This window comes from Erithacus rubecula (genome assembly GCF_903797595.1).
Source record: "Erithacus rubecula genome assembly, contig: SUPER_Z_unloc_7, whole genome shotgun sequence".
NCBI classification, from domain to species: Eukaryota; Metazoa; Chordata; class Aves; order Passeriformes; family Muscicapidae; genus Erithacus; species Erithacus rubecula.
In genome coordinates this window covers 220,669-242,279 of record NW_027635539.1, presented here as the reverse complement: position 1 = coordinate 242,279, position 21,611 = coordinate 220,669, and the positions used below count along the sequence as shown (strand labels likewise).

Below are 21,611 nucleotides of genomic sequence, written 5' to 3'. Positions count from 1 at the left end.
TGGGAGGAGGCGGGGGATGGGGGGAGGCTTGTGTGCAGCTCTTCATTCTCTATTCCCTGTGAAAAGGGAATCACTCCAGCTAACTGGCCCATGGAGATAAGGATTTCAGACAATCTGCATTAGCCTGATAAGCCAGGTTTGCATTTCATAAAGATTGTTTGTTAAGAACCTCAGTAAAATAAAATAGTCAGAAAGGCTTATCAGCACAACTCATTTTCACTCACACAACTCTTCCTGTCAGCACTGACTTTTTTTTTCCGCCTATAAATTAAGGTCTCTGCTTGTGTCCTGGGTCTCTGGGATGGAACATGGACCAGGGAGCAGTGGGGGAGGAAGGACAAGGAAGAATAGCCTGAGACCTCCCAGCTGCAACTGGTCACTGTTAGAGCCATGGTCCTGACCCACAGTGTGTGGGAGGGCAGAAGTGCCCCCCTGGTGGGTGGTTTGGATTTGCCCTTTCCAGTGCAAACCAGAGAAGCTGGGCTGGCATCAGCAGCCTTCCCTCTTTGCACCAGCTGAGGAATTTATACACATTTCCCTCTATTTCATGTTTTCCCACTTCCTCACATAAAAAACCCTAACGTGAAGCTGTGGATGCCCAAGCCCCTGTCAGTTTTTCCTCTTCCCCCTTCAAACAAGTCGTAGTCAGGAATTTTGCTATAAAAGAGCCTTGGTGCATCATGAAAAACCATTAGAACAACCTCTGGTGCTCACCCCTTCCTTTTCTTTTTTTCCCAGCACTTGCAGTGTTTGCAGGGAGCACACCAAGGCCATCCTGTTTGGACAGTGCTGCCATTCCAGGAGGTGGATGCCCATTTCTGCACATTATTCAGGTTATCACACTAATTCAGATTCAGCAAATCCTTTTCCAGTCCCCTTTGGATGAAGAGTCCCAGAGAAAGGCAGCCACACAAAAACAATTAACAAACACAAGGCCTTCCAAGGTTTGACAGCCAGAGCAATCACAAAGTCACTTAATCTGTATCATCTGTAGTTTCCAGCTGCCCTTGCTGCACACACTTTATTAGGTATTTTTGGCAAAAAGACCTTAGCAAGGCAGAAAACATCCTAGTAGGGCTTGGCATTTCTCCTTAGTCCTTGCTAATGCTGTGGAGTAATGCAACAATTAGTGCCACAGGTAAGGATGACTCTCTCTCTCACATCTTTTAAGGACTCCAACCCTCAGCATGAGCACTGGTGACCATCATTTCAAACAGGTTCCTCCTTTTCAGGGCCATTTTTAGGTGAAATTTGTAGGTGAATTTGTAGGCTTGTGTGGCCCTGGTGGCAAAGCCTTGTCTCACTTCAGTGGAAGTTCTCATGAAACCCCCCTTGCCTCAAAAGTGAGATGGGACATGCAGTCTAGTCACCACTGTAGCCAAAATCCAAAGTACCCATCTCCAGGCTTCAACCAGCCTCATGCCAGATGGGACATTCATGAGGGCTGGATAACAACCAGAGCATGTCAGAAGTGTTATTGAGAAGGATTGGAAAATTTGGCAGTCAAAACAAAGGACAGGTATCAACATTTTCTGGGTCTTTCCTTGTCTTGTTCACAGGAGATATTAGGGATCTTTTCTCAGAGGTTAGAACATCTCCACTGTGCTGGAAGGAAAAGTCAGGTCGCTGGAGGGTTGAGGGGCAGCAGATTAACTGGCCAACTTTATTAGCTGCCTGCAGCAAAGCTGCTGTAAAAGACAAGTAACGAAGAGGCTAACGATGGTCTCAGCACATTGACCTCAGCAACAGCTTCATCTCACAAGGAAGAGCAGGGACTTTTTCTAATCAAACACTAAATGCATTGCAGAGGTATCATTTACCCAGAGAAGCAGCTGCAGCAAACAGCCAGGGGCTAAAGGCATTAGCAGTGCAGGAAAGACATCACAGGTGGCTACAGGCAACACATGGAGAGTATGTGATGGAGATGGGTCCAAATTTCTTCACTGGTTGTGTTCCTGTGTTTCCAGGTATATTGGAGATATGGAGATTGAGTTTGCCATTAACAAATTTGTAGATGTCACTGGGCTGGGTGGGAGTGTGGATCTGCTGGAGGGTAGGAGGGCTCTGCAGAGAGTCTGGACAGGCTGGATCCATGGGATGAGCCCAATGGACTGAGGAACAACCAGGGGAAGTGCTGGGTCCTGTCATCGGGTCACAGAAACCCCCTGCAGCTCCAAGCTTGGGGAAAAGTGGCTGTAAATCTGGAACAGGCCCTGGGGGGGCTGTGACAGCAGCTGGACACGAGCCCAGGGGTGCCCAGGTGGGCAAGAGGCCGATGGCCCCTGGGCCATCCCAGCTGTGGTGTGGCAGCAGAGCAGGGCAGGGACTGTCCCTGTGCTGGCACTGCTGAGCCCACACCTCGAGTGCTGTGTCCACTTCTGGGCCCCTTGCCAGAGGAACTGAGGGGCTGGAGCGTGTTCAGAGAAGGGAACGGAGCTGGGGAAGGGTCTGGAGCCCCAGGAGGAGCTGAGGGAGCTGGAAAAGGGGCTCAGCCTGGAGAAAAGGAGGCTCAGGGGGACCCTTGTGGCTCTGCACAACTCCCTGACAGGAGGGGACAGCCGCGGGGTTGGGCTCTGCTCCCAGGGAACAGCAACAGGAGAGGGAACCGCCTCAGGCCGGGCCAGGGGAGGTTTAGGTTGGATATTAGGAAGAACTTTTTCACAGAAAGGGTGATCAGATATTGGACTGGGATGCCCAGGGAGGTGGTAGAGTCACTGCCCCTGAAGGTGTTTAAGGAAAGGCAGGATGTGGCACTCAGTGCTCTGGTCTGGCTGACAGAACAGTGATCAGACACAAGTTGAACTCAATAATCCCAGAGGTCTTTCCCAACCTCTTTGATTCTCTTAACATGTATTCATGAGGATCACAGAGCAAAACAACACCACCCAAGAACACCTCCAAATCAAACCAAAAGCCATACAGACATCCTTCTCCCTGTCAGTGCTGGGACTGAGTCACAGAAACACTTTTCTTTCCAAGCACAGAGCAGGACATCTGCTTTTGGAGGAATGGAGGCCACATTGCACTGCTGCAGAGGATATCAGATCTTGGGGCTGAGAAGGCATGCTCCAAGATCAAAACACCTCATTTTCTTCCAAACAATGCAAGACACAGCACTGTATCACTTAACTGGGGGGTACAGGAGTTTAATCTGCTCACCTCTCACCCCTCACAGAGGGATGGGAAAGAGAATCAGGGTAAAAGCCCTGTAAAACTCACAGTTGAGACAAGAACTGCTCAATAACTGAAAAAAAAAAGTAAAATATTAACAATGTTGACAACAACAACAATAATAATAAGAATAATAATGAGAGAAAGCAAACCCCAAAAGAAAGTGGTGGACAGCAGTTTGCTCACCTCCAATAGATTGATGCTCATCCCAACCCCCAGCAGTGAACTCCCAGACAAGTCCCCCCAGTCTGTACTCAAAGCCTGGGATTTTCTGAAACCCTTGGATTGCTCAGTTCACTTGCACCAATGGCTTCTTATGAACCTGTCCACGGGTACATAATGAGAAACTGAAACATCCTTGTTTTAGGGCGTGCATTACACAGCAACAGCAAAAACACTGGTGTGTCATCAGCTGTCTGGTGCCTGAGGGTCTCTTCAGGCGTGAGACCTCCCCAGAGAGGATATGCAGGTGGTCAGGAGTCTGGTTCTCTCAGAGGCACCGGCAAGAAAGCAGCTTGAGACTACTTTGTGTTGCTTCAGGGCTGTTTATTTATCTTATCTTAAAAATGTTTCTGCCAGCCCAGCATGGGTCCGCTCTGCAGGTCGACCATCGCAGAAGGTCTCCTGGGCAGGTTGTGCCAAGGTCTTTATACTCTAAACTACGTGTACAATATTTACAAATTCTCCCCAGTGCCATGCAACCTCTTTACAATGTCCAGTTCTTTCCCCATCCAATCTGTGGTTCCCAGGGTGCAACTTCTGCATGGATGACACGAAGAAGAAGGAGGAAGAAGCCCACCACACCCAGGATCCTCCATCTTGGCCACATGGCTCTTAATATAAACAATCTAAAACCCTACATATACTATATTCTAATATTCTAATTTACACTCTACTCATCATCATTTTCTCTGTCTCTTCCCTCAGTGTTGGCAGATTCTCCCAAAGAGCCAAATCCAGCCCCTGCAGCTCCTGGGCAGCACTCGGGGGTCTCAGAGGGGTCTGCCAGGGGGGGTTTTGCATCCCCAGAGAAGCCAGGGAGGTACCCTGGACTCCCACAATCAACATTTATTCTCATAGTGAATCCAAAATCACAGCAACACACCAGCTACTGAGAAGACTATAAACTCTGTCCCAGCTGAAACCATGACAATAATGAAATTTTTTCCCAGGGAATAAGACACCAAATGTCTGGTCAGGCATGGAGTGATCCCTTTCCACATGACACAAGTGTAACTAAAAATAATTAAAACAAACCACCCAAAAAAAAAAAAAAAAACAAACCAAAAAAACCATAAGAAACCCCCCAAAAAACCAAACTAAAAAAAAAATCACCCAAACCCCAACAGCCTGGCCTGGCTCCTGTCTTTACCAGCTGTTCCCTGTTTAATCTTCTCTCCCTTTCCATGTTTGTTCAGAAATCTCCCTTCCAGTGCAGCTGGAAAAGGTTATTGCCAACAGGTGACCGAGCCTGAATGCTGACAATATGAGATAATTACAGGAGCCCAAGGAGCAAACACATAGATTTTTCAACAGCAAATGCTCCTGCTGCCTCAACCAGCTCCTGAGACAATGTTCTGGACCGTGGCAATGATAAAAAGGGCTAGTGTGAACTCAAGAAGAGAGGCCACACAGTTCAACAGTAACTCCTTGTGGAAGCAGCTTTAATCTAGAGTTTTGACTTTTCTGACAGGAAGTGGATGGGCAAAAGGTGCTGTAATTATTTGCTTTATGCCAGAGAGAGCCACTTGGCTATCCTGGTGTTGAGGTGGAAGGAAGAGAAGTGGCTGAGCTGAGGAAACACAGTGCTATTAAGCAAGATTATCAGCTGGTGAAAATCTTCTGCTACTGCCACTTTACCAAAACAGCTGATGTAGATCAGTAAACACAAGTGCCAGACAGACTCTGATGTCCTTGCACCTAGTTTCTCAAGTTCCCTTGCTCTGTTCTGAAATCCATAATATGATAGAAACACATGAAGAAGAAGGAAACAAGCCTGAACAGTGAGGCAGCTGCTCCTGAGCTTTCTGAACTGCTGTGTGAACTCAGAGAATTCTGCTGGGGAGTAATAAAGGACAAAACCATGTCCCTGGGAGCCACTGCACTGTGGCAAGCCAGTCCTTGGAAGGAAAGTGTCTGTGTGGTTACACATCTCATTCATCTGTGTACAGTGGGCAGTGAAAAGCAGAGACTGGTTGTCTCTCAAGCTGACAGACTTCAGACTTGTAGAGAATTCTAAAGCATCAAAGGATACAAGCTGTTTAACACCAGCAACCAGCATCTCCCAGGCTTTGCTTCAACAGCAAGGGCATAACAAGATCAGCTACTACTTTTTCATCTGGACAGCAGAGAAGGACTCAGCCATACTTGCAGGATCCTCTCCTGCCTGTATCCACAGTTTTCCCCATCTTCTGTGTCTGAGGTTAAAAAGAGCAGCACGGTGGAATGGACATGGGCCCTTCTGTCCGAATACTGCTCATGGACAGGTGAAAAGCATCAGCATCTCCCTCAGACCCTCTCTGCCCTGTGCAGCCAAGCATTGTCCATCCCACGATTGTTCTGCAGCCTCAGTTTGGCTTCTACATACCCTTTTTTGGAAGAGCTTTTACCCTTTTTTTGCAAATAATCACATTTTTTTCAAGTGTTCAAGACACCACAGTTTTCTCTCATTTCCCATGGCAATTCACCATCACTCCTAGTGTGAGCTCCAGTGTCTGATTCCAGAAAGAGATCCTTTCTTAAGGATCCTTCATATACAAATGATGATTCCAATTTCCACTTTGTGAAGCAGAAAGTTGTGGAATACTGCAGAATCATGGGAAATAAGAACTCCCTCCAGTGGGATTAACTACAGCCAGTCCTTTGCTATAGTCAGCCTTGGCTGGCATTTGCCTGATGTGTTCTCAGAGACCCCCAAAGTCCCAGATTTTAGATATCTATCTCCACATGTCAAATACTCCAGTTTCTATGAAGGTGGATCAATTTGCATTCTTCCTCCTTACTTCTATATCCTACCACCCACAGAAAGGGAGCACAGCACACATATCCCTTTCTTTTCTTTTAACCATCAGTTATGGCTTTTGAAAATGGCCTTTTATGGTCCCTTCTCTTCAGGCAATGCTATTTCTCAGTCTTGCCCTGCTGTTATTGAGGAGCTTTGAACGCTTTTCTGTCTTTAACAGCTGCATATAAATAACATTAAAAACCTTGCTTGTTACAGGGAAGCCAAGGGACTTCACATATGGTTGCTTAAGACCATTAGGAGAATTTAGGAATTACCCTCCTTCCAGAACACTTGCAAAGTGAATGCAGTTAGTAAGTTAAGAAGGTAGTACAGAATTAAGAATCCATTTCAGATGAGGCAATTCAGGAGAATCTAAGAGGAGGCATACCTAAATCTGGCTGCTTCTGTGGGAACGCCAAGGCTTCAGCCTTGTGCAGCAGTTCCATGATGTTCACACCACTCCTGGGCACCCAATCTGCATCCAAGCACAAAATCCATGGCCAGAGCACTGCACAGAGTGACAGCAGATGTGCAGTGTGCAATCTCTCTGTGCAACTGAAGGATCTTTTCTTCTATGTGTGGGCATCCGCTTTATTCTGAGTATCATTATTGTATCTAAGTGTTTTTTATTAAAAAAGAAATGCTCAAAGATAGGCGGTGAATAAGCAGTGTAAGAAATATTTCAGGATTTTCCTCTATGCATTATGTCATTGTAACTGCAATGAAGTGTGTTAGATGCTGCCCAAGATGACAAAACAAAGGATGAAACAGCATCTCAAGTTGCAAACTAGACCCTCCTTTTAATCAATGTTAAATACACACTTTATCTTCTGAAGAGAAAATATTTTAACTTTAAGAACACCTTACAGGTATAATCAGCTATTCCAGATATCCTCCCTTTCAGGGACATGCATTTTTTTTCATTAGTCTTTTCATCTACAAAGTCAAAAATTTGACAGATTATAATTTTCTGAGAGCATATTTTCTTTCACTCTTACAGATTTATCACATCTGAGAAACTCACAAGCTTACTGCATGTTATTACACCAAGAAGTTCAGGACAACAGAGTTATGAACATGAAAACCACAAGGACATCCCCTTTTTTCCCCATTTAAAGGAAAAAGTACAAAAAAATCTACCTGAGAAATTATCCCTTACGCTGTCACGGTTATTTTAGCAAGTGAATGGTGTTAGCAGGGTTTTACATCTCTCTCTTCTTCACCAGGCAGAGCAAACAAAGTTAATATCCTATTGAAGACCCAACCTGACAAGTTGTTGCCAGAAGCTGAACAATATATTCCAGTGTTTCAGTGGCAGGAGAAACTGAAACTGAGAGGACTGGCAGGATTGCTGCTGCAAATTTGATGAACAGTTGGTATTTGTACACATTTTTCCTTTCCTTTAGAAAGAAGCCTCTGTTCTGTGAAACAGAAAACTGTGAATAACCCCCATTTCTATCTACTTGCAGGAATGCAGGGATAGCCATAATCTCCTAAAAACTGGTCAAACCTTTTACAGGGAGAACACAAAGAGTGGGACACTAAAACCAGAATTTTCTTTCTTTTCATGGAGAAGCCATCCCAGCAGCATGCACCTTCACAATCTTAAAGAAGAAAAGACAAATTGAAAAATGTCCTATGTGAATAGCTTCTCTTCCATTCACCTAGTTTCACCGAACCATTACCAGATACATCCTGGATATACAGATCACACAGGTTCTGTGCCACAGAAACATTCCACTCCCAAGAGTGGCCCAGTGCTCATGGTAGGGATACACCAGCCTCAATTCAAGCATATTTGAGGTATGAGTACACCTCGGGTTTTGAAATTAAACAGTGACACAATCTCCTTTGCAAAAAGAGGAACTTCTCTGAGATTTTCCTATCCTAACCTTCTCTCAAGCTTGAGAACTGAACAGTCTGAAAGTTCTGATGATCCCAGGAATGCTAAAGCCACCTGGCCACTGTTTACATTTAAACAGTCAACTGACCATAAGTCCACTGCAGTCCTCTCTACTCCCTTTATGCAGTTTTTCTTTCAGCTTCCCTTCCCTCCAGTTGCTTTTCATCTTCTCCTTTAACCACTCAAAAAAGCACAATGAAGGTGAAGAAAATACCTGTTAAGTAAAGTGAGGTAAATGTCTCCTTAGGAAACACAGAGGGCATTACAAAGGGAATGGATCTTGATGCCTTTGGGCACTGGGAGATCACAAATTGACAGTTCTGGGGATTGGCTCTGCCAGCAGCCAGGGCTCAGTAGATTTGGATAACATTGTCCCACTCATCAATAGGCCAGACTCCATTGTCCTGCACGTTGAAAGGTGAGCTCTTCCAGTCCCATGTTTTCATAGGCACCTTCCACTCCGGGCCATAGTTGGCCTCCACGTACTGCAGGGTTTCGCAGGGCACGTGGACTTTGAGTTCCACAAACTCAGTCCAGCACAGAGTAAACTTGGGAAAGAGATACCTGTGCCAGAACAAAAGGATATGGTCACTGGTAAAAGGCTAGAATGTACCTCTAAGTAAGTTCAAGGAGAAAGCAAGCAACTGCAGGAAGTGTCCATATTACATTTATACTGTTTTTTCTCTTACAATGGTGTTATCAACAGTAACTGCTGAACACATTCTTCATGTGCTTAGGAAGGAGCATTCCTAATTCTTCTGTTGCTTATACTCACATCATTCTGCCACCTATAGGTGAGTCTCTGTCTCTGCTTTGCCTGTTACAAATGGGATTAACAGTTACCTCTTCCAGAAAGTGAGGGTGATACATACTTACAGCACTAGCAGCTCAGAGGTAAATTTCACAACTTAACCAGAACTACATTCTACAGAAGTGTCAGAGTCGAGGTGTTGAACAATACCAAAGTCTACCCGCTATTCCTGCAGAGGATCACTTCCACTTGCAAAGTTCAGAAGACTTACACACAAATTATTCTAAAATTCCTTTTCAAGGGTTAAAAAGAAACCATAAGCACTTCATCACTTCAAAAAAGGTTTGTACATTTGTATGATGAACTAGCACTTCCCCCTCCATCTTCTTGCAAGCTTGAGTTAATTTTATTTCTAAGCTCTCAGCAAACATTATGAGAATACAATTTTGCTTCCTGCATTAAGTGGAGGAAAGGAAAAAGGTGATCAAGCATTTTTTGGAAATATATCCAGACTGTTGATTAAAATAAACTCTTACACAGAGTCCTTTCTCTTAAAAACCTACAGAATTGACTCACTTTAACGATTAAAGCAAACTGTGTGGATTTGATTCCCAGACTGTTTTTGTAGATACTAATTCTCTGAAGGAGAATGCAACTGTCCAGTATTAAATCTGCAAACAAACAAGAAGCCTCAATTGCTGCAACTCCAAGACAATATCAGAAGGATGCATGTTTGTATCAGGAATGCTAAGGAAGCGTTTGAGCACATGGAAATGCAAACGGCATAGCTGACTGTCAGGGTTTGAAACCAGCTCTCCAAGGAAACAGAGACTAAAAATTACTATGAGAAATAGTTTAGGGACTCAATAAGAAATTATTTAGCTCTCCACCCTCTAATTTAGATTTATAGAAAGTATGCCTATGCATGTATTAAGCTTCATGAAGAAAACACCTACCTTTCTGTTTTAATCTTAGAAGAGAGCTTCTATTCTTCTCTGTGATGATCTAGTAGCAATCAACATCTCCTCTAACACTTCAATTCCTTTAAAATTGTTAGAGTGGATTTAGGATTCAGCAAGAGCAAACAATAACTTCTCTAGCTGAACTCCTCATCTTTGCCTTCCTCTAAAATTCTGACAGGGCTGGAGACTAAGCAAAATTAAGGGTCATTCTGGTGTTGCACATATTCCGATTAAGCATGCCAAGTGCTCTCACACCTCACAATAGCAAAAGTTGGATCTCTCTTCTCTTTTGAGGGATGTATTTGGAATAACACATGTCTGGAATTACTTGGCTAAGGATTCTGAACAGCTACAGCTGTGATATGGCTCAGGGACTTTATGTGGTAAACATTCAGTTTTCCTGCTCCTTTTCTGTGTGTATTAAACTAAGAAATACCAGCTCAGAATTAGAGGCTTTGCTTCCTTAAGATGCTATGCCTAAACAAAGCTATCACTGAACTAGAAAGCCATGTTTCAATAAGCTACCACCAAAAATAAGTACAGGCTACAGAAAAAGGAAAGGGTTTTCCTTTCCATCATTTCAGAAGATGGAGTTCCAAAAGAGCAGTAATATCCAAAGACATCCAAAGAAGCTAGAGTGCAGGACAGGGTCACATTTACCCCCTATTCTCATGCCTTGAACTAGTTATTATCAAAAAAACAGGGAAACACCTCTCAAATATCCAAGGTTTGATGGAATTTTGAAGGAGCAGTGTCAGCTTCACTGGCATGGAAATAGCTACTGCAATTTAGATGCAAAAGGAGCACAAAGAGAAAGAAAGGAATTTATTAGCCAGCCTGTATTTCAGAATGCACCACACATGAAAATTGGAACTGCTGCTGTATTCTTAAGAAAAAAAATAATAAAAAAAACAACTTTGCTACACAGCACATTTTCTGTGGGGATATTCCAAGAGTTCTTTCTTTAGTCTGTCTATCTCTAAATGTGCCTTTTGAAGCTGGTTATCAAAATATCTTTGCCAGTCTTTGTTTATCACTTCAGAACAAAGATAATTAAGAAAGGCTTTGGACATTATCTCCAACAGAATGACAGTGTTCACTAAATTTCCATTAGCTAAATACAAACAAATACATTTCAGGCAAAATATGAAAGATAACTAAATCCTATAGAAGTCTACAAGGTTTTCAAATAGTCTGCAGCTATCTCCTTCTGAGTGAAGGTATGTGATTGAAAGAAATAAATCTAATTATCAAAACCTATATTCAGTTTGCTGAGTTGATTGGGAAGCTTGTTTGCTGATTTAATACTGAAAGGTGTGAAAGAATTCAAAAATCCATTTTCAGAACAGTAAGGCCTGCAGGAATTATGTGTGCTGCTGTCACAACACTACAGTCAACCCAGTATTCCAAATTGCTACCTCCAAATCCCAAATTGTGAGCTTGTCTGTGCAAGGGGAGTTAAGGCTTTTCTGCCCTGTTTCCTCATCAAGACAGATGCCTAAGGATTAATTTTCTACTACAAAATTTGATTGTGCAGTAAATAAAAATAAATAAATAAAAAACTGTTTTAGAGACTTTTTCTCATCTTGGATGTTCATGTAACTGAGAGCTTGTCACAGTCAGATAAGATCTGCTTGATATACAATATGCCAGGCCTGCTTTTGATTTCACAAGAGATCTGACATTTACTCTCTAGTAAGGCACAGTTCAATCTCTGCTTCACTGGTCTCACTGCAGACTCTCCACTAATTCTCCTCTAACATCCACATTTCCACAAAGAGCACAGACTTTGCCAGGCAACAGCACACAAAATGTCATCAGTAAACACTAGTTTGTTCAATTTCTTTCCTACTAGGGTTACAAATCCAGTTCTTACTTAAATTTCTTGCCCGATTTGGCCTGAGTTCCTCCATTCCATATGTGGTCATCCTCTTCATAGAAGAAAAAAATATCAAGTTTCACATCATCTTCTCCCTGGAAAGAGAGTTCCAAGCTGTCTTCTACCTGGAAAACAAAAATATGCACTGTATATACACATAAAAATACAAAGCAACTTATGTCAGCAGAAAACAAATTAATTTTCACCAGATATACAGAGTAACTTCTAACTGAAGAAAACACAGTAGCTCTGCATTATTTTTAAACTTTATTAAACACTTCTGCAACTGAAGTCATAGTTACAAATCTACAGAAACATATACATGAAGTAAAATGTTCATTTTCTATGTACCTTGCCAAATTTGTGCTTCAGTGGCAACCCTGCTTTCTGAAAGGCTGGAATGATATCTGCTTTGTAGTCCCTTATAAAGATTCCCAAATCCACATCTTTGCTGTGAGGAATGATATTGCACTGCCTATACCAACCTGGGGGGAAAAATAAAACAGAAAAATTCCAAACTAGTTAATTCAAGAACGTGAATTCAACAGAACTAAAGCAACACAAAAATGAACTGCCCTAAGATCACCAGGTAGAAGTCTTTGACTGAGGCTATAAGCAAGACTCGTGCCTTTTTTTAGCATGGGATGAACCACATCAAAGGAGTAAGTGTTACTGCACTTATAGTCATCTCTCTCTCTTCAGAAAGCCAAGAATGCGAGAGATAGCAAAGATAAAATATCTTCAGTTTCCTAACTTAAACGCATTTATATTAAAAAAAAAATAAAATTCTTTATGTGGGCCCAAATCTAATCAGCAGTTAACAGCTACAGGGCCACAGCTGTGCTTCTGATTTTCAACTATTGTTCTATACTGCATCCAAGATGTTAATCGTCTTTCAATCACCACTACAAAACAGAAAGATACAAAGTGAGACATCCTTTTGTCTGTTTCATTAAGGCCACTTTAAGTAACTGTTCATTCAGAAAATTATATTCCCTAAGATTAAATAAATACAAGGCAAATGTGCGCACACAAGTTTTCACTAAGTGCTTCAGTAACAAAGGAACCTTCACCAGTGACAAGACTTGTCCCTTCAGTAGAACTGAAAACTTGCATTATCTACTGTAATGGACTGTCATTTTATTAAAAGTTTGTTTTGAAAGAAAATAAATTAATGCAAACTGCAACTTAGAAGTGAGTGAGAGGCATCTAATTGTATGTGAAGAAAAACAGGGTTAGAGTGTACTTGGACAGCAGAAATATGCACTCATCACTGCATTTTCCAACTGGCATTTCAGTGAATTCCAAGCGACACAAATTAGGGAACTGTTGATTACTTCCTAGCAGGGATGAACACAACACAGATGATTGCTAACAACACTAAATGCTTCACTGGAAATTTGCCCAGCATCTCTGCAACTCATGTTTCTGAAGAAAAAGCTTTTTTTTCAGGAGCAAAAAGGCCTATTGCAATACAGTTATTACCTTCCAACCCAGTGTGTTTGCCTCTGTGACATCACAAGCAATGGAGGATGAAGTGCTCAAAATTTCAGATGAGTTTAAAAATGCAACACAACACAAATTTTTACCGAGACACGTTCCACTGCTCAGCCAGAACTTCACTCCCAAGTTATTCAGTGTCAGAGCAGCCAGATGAAGCAAGGATTTTGCCTTTTTTCTGAATTCCACTGCATCAAGGGAGGCATCATCAGAATACAGCTTGAAGGCAAGAGTGAGCAAGTTACCGTCAGAAAGTAAATTTGTCCCTTCATTTTTCAGTGTTCTAGGGAAAAATGACCTTAAAAAGTTTATTTAACTAATACTTGGGCTAATATCTGTTTTTACATACACAGTCCATTTTCAGAACATGCACTGGAATGACAAGTTGAAATTAAAACTTTTTTGATTAAAGTCATCAATCTTCACAGTAGACTAGAATAAGAAAATACATATTGGGCACTGACTCTCAACACTTGGCAGCAATACGGGCAAGCCCTTGTTCTGCACATGCTGAAGTCCATTCCCAGAATCCAAAGGGAACACAGGGACAGGATCAGTCCCTGCCAGCACACCAAGGCTTTTCCAACCTCTAGAACTCCATGATTAATTTATTTGGCGCCACCAAGTGTCAGAATTGGGTGTTGAATTTTGAGAACTGCCAAGGAGAAACAGCGTGGACATGAAAATCTTCCAGGCATAGCTGTGGCAAGGTCTGCTGCCCATGCGAAGCCAAAACCAATACAGGAGGCTGGGCAAACATTACCAAATCTAACAAACCAACAAACATTTGGCTTTGTAATGGATTTCTATAAAAGGTCTTGAGCAACAAGCAGCCAAAATAAACTTTTTAAAAACCAGCTGCTTATCTCAGTATCAAAGCTCCAGCAAAGTTCAATAAGCATTTAGGGGCACATTTTCTTTGCCTGTGGTGATTTCTGCCTGGAGGCTGAAGTGGACTATATTTTTCTGTCTACCATATGTGAAGGGACACTCATGGATGTCCCTGTGACTCTCCTGCTACCCAAATAAGGATCTACAGTCTGCAAGAGTGAACAGGAGTAGTCCTCCCTTTCTCCAGCACCTGAATGAGTGCAGACTGGCCTCCAATGCCCTTTTTCCTCCTTCCATGAGCTCAGAGATGGCTCAGCTTCTGTGATCTGACTCTGACTCTACAGTCTTAACTGTGAACTCTACATCACTTTATAACTCATGTCCTTCCCAAGTTAGAAAAGTCCTTGCTGCAGTGTGGGGGGCATTTTGTCCTATCTGCTAATCAAGTAGCAAAATCCTAAAAATAATGCTCTGAATAGAGGTAAAAACATTATATTACACGTCAGAAAAGCAATTCAATCAATCACTTTGGAATGTGACCATTTCAAAAAAGCCAAATGAGTAACAAGGAACTGCAGGACACTGTTCAAAAACTGTAAAATTAAGCATTTCTCAAAACTCTGAAGACTGCCATAAGGACACTGTTCAGCCATGAAGATACCTAAGATCTTAGTTTTATTTATTTTTATTAAATCCATATAACAGTAAGGGTGTGTAAGAATTATGGATATGTTGGTTCCCTCTTGGGAAAAAATGTGCTCATGAGTAAAGAAACAGAAAGGCCCTGATCCTCAGGTAAAGTTTTGATTTTATTACCACTTAGTAAGCTCTGTGGAATGAGAATCAATTATATTTAGCTTTGTGCAGCATGTGAACTGTCCCATTTAGACCAAAAAAAAAAACCCCAAACAGTGGAATGTTCTTAGGTTTGGATCAACCAGTGAAAACACACATTTCATCTCAGAGACACTACCTGGTTACCACTAACCTGAAAGAAAGCCCGAGCTTCTCTGTACCTACATTCAAGAAATCTAGAGTGGGACACCTCCTCTAGAAAACTGGATGGATTTTTAGGAATTTGAACTTTTAAGTCATCAATGGAAACAAGCAGAAGTTCTGGCCTGCATAGAAAGAAAGATAATATATTACCCTATTTGATTCCTTCACAAACCACATGGCATTTTTTCCTTTAACTCAGGTCTTAATGCACACTACTTATCCCTCTGTCCAACTACTGCCAAAACAAATTACAAATGAAAAAAGCAACAACAGCTTCACCAAATTTCCCATACATTTCAAAACTTTGTTTAAAAAAAATTCCTCCACCTCCAAACCCCAAGTTAGTTTGTCAGATCACTGATTCCTTTACTGATTTACGACTTGAATTTTTAAGAGATGTTGTTAAATGCATTTTAAAATTCAGGCTGTTTGGTTGTTTAAGTATGGGATGCATGCAAGAATCAAAGTTTACTCTATACTTTGAGGCTATTTGCTTTTAAAAATCAAAAACTATTCCTCCTTCACAATGATTGAAGTGGGGTTATTTAACATCTTACACAGTTTACATCAAACATTTAGGCACATAACTCACCCAGATTCCATGTTGTAAAAGGACAAAAGAATGGGATCAAATAAAAGGAAGAAGTTAAAGATTTAAACATGCGAAATGTCTGAATATTTTCCTCATTTTCTCAGAAACTATGTTCTCAAACCCCACACTTTGGAGTATGAATCATACCTCAGCTGAATTTTAGAACCTGGCTACAGGAAAGAGAGTAGTTTAATACACAGAGGAAGTAATCTGGGGAGTGCCATGATGGCTTTCTCCTTCCCCTGTTGTGAACTCACTTTTCATACGCCCCAGGGTAGCGACCAAAGTGGAGCTTCCGAAAAGGCACAAACTTTCTGTCTATATGTTGCTTGAGCCTCAGGGGTCCATGCCAGAGGAAATTGCCACTCCTCTCATAGAAGACCACCAGGTGAATGGCATGGGATGCCAGTTTGAATATGTAGTGCAAGGGAATTTCCATTCCAGACAGGTCATCCATCCCATCCAAGCGGGGGTCCTTGTTTATAATCTTTAGCCACTGGAACCCCATCTTCTCAGCAGTTCTAAACAGACCCACCTGAAAACGAAGAAGATGGAGGGCAGAGCAGGCTAAAGATTAGAGAAAACAAAACTGAAAGCTAAATGCTTATTATTAACTCACACTATTCCCCATTTTCATTTTTTAATCAGGCTTAAGCACAAATGGATCAAAAATCTCTGAGCTTGAAGACCAGCAGCCACAAGCAATTCCAACCACCTTCTTTCCTTGTCTTAAATTTTGTCTTTCAAACTACAAAATAAAACAACAAATAAATGTTGCAAGCCATACTTGGACCAGGTTTGTTCCTTGCCATAGCACCCCACCCTACACACTCAATCTAGTCCCTAAAACAGTTCCTCTGCCAAATTTGGTGTTCCTATGTACTTGAATAACAACATCACTAACACAAAAATGATGAGTCCAAAACCTTCTTTTGTGGGGCAAATAAAAATCTCACCAGACACTGAGCAGTGCATTCAGGTTAACAGGCCTTCATATTTCCACAAATAAAGGAAATTAAATTCTGTCTGATTAAAAAAACAAAAACAAACAAAACCCCAAACCATTCAGCATCTGAAGAGCCTTTCCATTTCCCCCCTTGAAATGTTTTGTATAAGCATATCAACTTCTCCTCTGAATGACACCGAAATTTTCACTGAGACCCAAAGCAATGGGGAAATGGATTTCTCACTGTGCTGCCACAACTTTACTCTTAGTTTCTTGAATTCCTTCACACCCATGGGTAAAACAACTGCCCGATCAGGCTCAGAGTGACTCCCATCTTCACTCAAGTCCTTTACTGAAATAGTCACTGACCATTTCAGTGTCTCCTGCTTTTTCTAATTAAAATAAAATGGAAAAAAAAGGAAAAATATGTTTTCCACTGTTATCTGTAGTCTGTAGAAATTAATCTAATAAATATTTCCAGATTACACTTAATTTATGAAATAATCTTGGATTTAATTTTGTCCTTCATCACATGCTACACCTCTATTTTTAACACAGCCATTAAACAATGTCCCAACACCACAGAGAAACAGATAATACATTTTATTTAATGTGTTGGTAAGTACAAAGATGTGCTAAAAGAGATGTAAACCAGTTCACTCCAGATTCATAACAGCTGCATCTGCATTACAGGCATTAAGGTTTTCCTCCTTCCTTTCTAACAGACCTTCTTTTTCTTTCTTTCCTTTTAGCACAGACTCTGACTACCTGTGCTTCGTTTAGTTTTTTTTGCTAATATTGCAGACAGCTTCTAAAAAGTTTTAGCTATAAGTTACTCCTAATGTATCCAGGCTAGTAAATGGGCAAATGTTTTACTTTAAAGTGAAATTTCCTCTGCCTACAATATTACCACTATGTGAATTCAGACACAAACATGAAAACATTGTGACAATATCAAAAAATAACTGAATGCATTAAAATATAGAAATGTGAACTGAAAACATGCACTTACTTCATGTTTCCATGTTTTGTCCAGTAATGCAAAGGTAGTGAAGTCTCTTGGAGCACAGAAGTATTTGCATTCTGGGCTGGGGCCATCAGGAGAGCTTCTGATCTGTTCAATGTCTTTATCAACCAGTCCCAGAATCAAAGGATCAATCAAATACACTGGAATATTGTGACTGGATATTAATCCTAGGAACTTCCTAACCACGTGCTGTTTGACAGTGGACAGAAACACCATTTTAGCATTAAAATTCTTTGACAGAAAGAAACCCCAGCCTGCTGAAAGAAGGAAATTACCTCCCAATACATCCTCTGAGTTACACTTCACTTCTACAAACAGTTGTGAAACTGAGTGGCAAGGCAGGATGCAAGTGCCACACTTGCAGAATTTGGATTCTGCTCTACCTAAGGCACTCAACACTGAACATGGAGTTAAAAGCTGCAGCAAGAAGGTTCTGTGCCTGATGTTAGGGGTTATGAACCTGATTCAGTGGAGCACATTAATCAAGCACATTTTAACATCCATGGCACAGAGAAAACATTCCCAGCAGCCACAACTATCCTGCTACTTAAATGTATTCAACTGTAGCATTTTCATTTAATGATTTTTGAGCTCTGGCTTCAGAAAGATGTGAAAACATGAGGATGGGATGTGGGTCAACAAGAGTTTGGGCAGCAGCATGGCAAATTTGGCAGGCAGAAGCAAGGCCACCCTCACACATGGAGCTGCAAGTGATGTGCTCATATTATTTCTGTGATTAAAACTGGCACACCAGAATGATGAACAGGAAAAAGATCTGTGCAAAAGTATCCACCTTCTCAACCATCATGACTCCAGGAAAACAGATGCTTTCAGATGAAACTTAAATAAGCTTAAAAAAACATAAATAAGGGTAGAAAGACATTGCCTTGATGCTACATCATCAAGAAACATGTTCAAATTTAGTATTTTGAACACACCACTGCAAAGACTTTGAGGAAAGCTTGGAGAGCAGTAGGTCCCTGTCAGGGTCATGCAGCATCCTTTATCACTAAAGATCTCAGAAGAGCAAGTTGAACCTTCAGGAGAGCTCTGCCCACACACTAGAAGCCCCCTGTGATCATGACACCTCACATCTGGTAGGCAGCTCCAAGGGGTGTCACCTCCAAGAATAGCAAAACATTCCTGGCACAAGCAAGCAGTCCACAGAGCAGTTGGTTTGGATTTTTTCCAGGGACAGCTCTTAGCCACAGCACCTTCCCTCTTGCTCAGCAGAAATCAGGCCTTTAAATGGCCATTCTGCTAATTAGCAACATTATCATGTTGCATACAAACCAAAAGGCAGCCAGCCCCCAGCACATCCTTCTCCTTAACCATCTGTGCTGTTTTTCCACTGGGAGATCAGTTAACAAAAAGTCTTTTGTAAAACTGTTTCCAAATAATCCTAACTACAAATATGATAGGGGACCTTATGATTCCAAAGGGTGGGTGTTTTGGTAGCATTCAATCTTGCAAGTCTGAAGCAAGACACAACAAATATCTCATTTCAAGCACCTAACAGCCCTCCCAGCCCTGGTCATGATGGTTGGAAAGCTGCAGCTGGTGAATGATGAAATATGGCATTTTCCTACTTGGGAAGAGGTTTACAACCCAGCACAAGCAGAAAACAGAACAGTGACCTGCAGGTTGAACACCTGGAGTGGGCAAAGGAGTATTGCCTGACCCAGGACCTTCTCAGACCAACACAGAAGTTGCATGGCAAACAGCCAATCTGTTCAACATCCAGCCCGAAAGGACACAAAATCCTGGATCAACACTTCCTTCTCAGAAAGAACAAGTGTTGCTTCCTGAAACATTAATAACTCATCTAAGCACTGCATTGGCAAGGGCTGTGAAGCTGTAACTGTTTCTCAATTTTACTTCACACCATGTTTTGATACTCTTTTTACTGAGCAAAGTTACAAAGTGCATCTCTTCATCCTTCAAAGCAGAAACCGCCCAGAAAAGATGACAAGAACTGGACCCTGAATTTGCAGTTCAAAGTGAGTTCTGAGACTTGTGGATGAGCTGTATGAACCAGTGACATTGTACATACCCATCTAGTGCTGTCTTGGCCTGACTGGCTTCCTCTGACTTTGGAAAAAGCTGCTCCATTCTGTCAAAAAACCAAACCAAAACAACAATAACAACAACAACAACAAACAAACAAACAAAAAGCCAAAAAAAAAACCAAAATAAAAAAAATTGGAAGGGGAGGGAGAAACAAGAGAAAAAACTACAAAGTTTTAGTTGAATCCTTGTCTTCTTAACCTGACATTCAGGGGCATTTATCCACTTTATGGTTATGGCTGGAGTTATGCCTCTGGTCACTCAGGTACAGCATTGATCGTGAAATCCCAAACAACTGCTGTGGCTTAAGTATATTTAGAAGGACAACCCAAGCCTCAAGACCTCCAGACATGAAAGGATTGAGTGGTGAGGCCTCAGGTTTCCAAGCCAACAAATGCCAGCAAATGTAAAACAGGAGGATGACAAACCGTGTCAGGCAAATACCACAGGGGCAAAGACAGCAGGACTACCCCTCAGTCTTTCCAGGAGAAATCCTAGACCATTTTAAAGACAGCATATTCACGTGAGAGAGTCAAGTCAGCTCGTGGCTCAGCTTTTGGCCTTTCAAAAGCACAAATAATTTCTCAGTCATTGTTTAAAAATCAGAAACAATGAGAGTTGAATGTTGCAGCACCACCTGCCACTGACAATACCCCCAATTAACAAGGAAAGAAAAGCCAAAAAACAAGTCAGGGCACTTCGAAACATACACGGTTCTTCTGTAAAAACAAAGGGAGTTCCTTTGTTGAATCGGAATTGCAACAGTAAACTATGAAGCCACCAGAGGATTTAATTTACAGTAGCATTCCCTTCTTTTGGCGTTGCAGAAAATCACCCGCCTGGACATTCCCGGTATAAGAGCAGGAATTAAACTGTGATATCCTGCACTTCAAGAGCACTGAGTCACAAAGCAGCAAGACGACTGCAGAAAAAGTTGGGATTTCTCTCCGCCACACCGGTGTTGGAAACCCTGCACCCATCAGATACTGCATCCCTTCAGCAGAACCCTCAGACAGCGCTCGCTGGCGACTTCGGTGTCCATAAAAAGTCACCGAGCAATGAGAGGCGAGGGTTTAGAGTCGTGGCTGCTGGCGGGGGCACCATTCCCTCCAGGAGAAATCGGATGGCCCTGGCTGACACAGTGACTTGGATGCCGCGCCGGGAATTCAAACCCAACCGTAGCCGGACACCGGACACGGGCCCGGGCGCCTCGCCCGCCCCACGCCCACCCTGCCGGCCTCGAGCAGCCCCGGGGACGCGCTGGCTCTCACCTTCTGCGACAGGTAGAACTTGTAATAGCACAGCTGGAAGAGCAGGAAAACCAGGCTGGTCATCGAAAGGAGCGCCAGGACCACGTTCCTGTTGATTTTCTGCATCAGCCCCGAGGCGCTCCGGGAGCCGCTGCCCGGCCGCCCTCACCGCGATGCGGCTTCAGGCCGCAAAGCGCCGCCGCCAAGCGCCGCCCGCCGTCGCAAAGCGCGCTCCCCGCCCGCCCTGAACCTCCCTCACGGACATCTCACCCACCCCAACAGTCCAGATCTCCCCCAATCCCCCAAACCGCGGCGGCGGTAAAATGACACAGCGAGAGGTACACAGCGTTGCAGATTTCTGTATTAGTACAAAACATCGCGTCACACGCAGACGGCACCCCCTCCCCCCGCCACCCATGGCCGCCGTGCTGGGGGCTCCGGGCGGGAGCCCGCGGTGCGGCCCAGGGACGATCGGGACTACCGGGATCCGCTCCCAAGAGCCCAGGCCGGGCTGGGGCTGCACAGGACACGGAGAAACAGCGACGCTGGGGCACGACAGCAACACTAGCAGCCCCGCAGTTCTCAAAAAAAAACAGACAACCCCAACACGCTCCCAGGTTGTTTCCCCGGTCTCCATCTGAAACGGGGTGGTGGAAACATGATTTGTACACTAGCCTCTGCTTTTCCTGCATTTCTAAAAAATGAACCTGCTACCTCTGCCCTGCCTGT

General features: G+C 42.7%; 1 protein-coding gene across 3 annotated transcripts; it reads right to left on the bottom strand.

Moving 5' to 3' along the window:
- Positions 1 to 6,950: 6,950 nt before the first annotated feature.
- Positions 6,951 to 21,099, bottom strand: FKTN (fukutin). 3 transcript variants are annotated; one of them, XR_013777310.1, is made up of 10 exons: positions 20,904 to 21,099; positions 19,619 to 19,678; positions 17,551 to 17,754; positions 15,850 to 16,127; positions 14,990 to 15,122; positions 13,260 to 13,389; positions 12,022 to 12,155; positions 11,668 to 11,795; positions 8,293 to 8,642; positions 6,951 to 7,779 (listed from the first exon to the last, which is right to left on the bottom strand). XR_013777310.1 is itself a non-coding variant. In XM_079331692.1 (9 exons), exons 1-9 carry the CDS (start codon positions 21,006 to 21,008, stop codon positions 8,429 to 8,431), a joined length of 1,386 nt encoding a protein of 461 aa, XP_079187818.1. In that variant the 5' UTR covers positions 21,009 to 21,099; the 3' UTR covers positions 6,951 to 8,428. The 3 variants fall into 3 exon arrangements, 2 of the variants coding, with proteins under 2 accessions (XP_079187818.1, XP_079187819.1); XM_079331692.1 differs by having other exon boundaries at positions 6,951 to 8,642; XM_079331693.1 differs by lacking the exon at positions 19,619 to 19,678 and having other exon boundaries at positions 6,951 to 8,642.
- Positions 21,100 to 21,611: the final 512 nt, after the last annotated feature.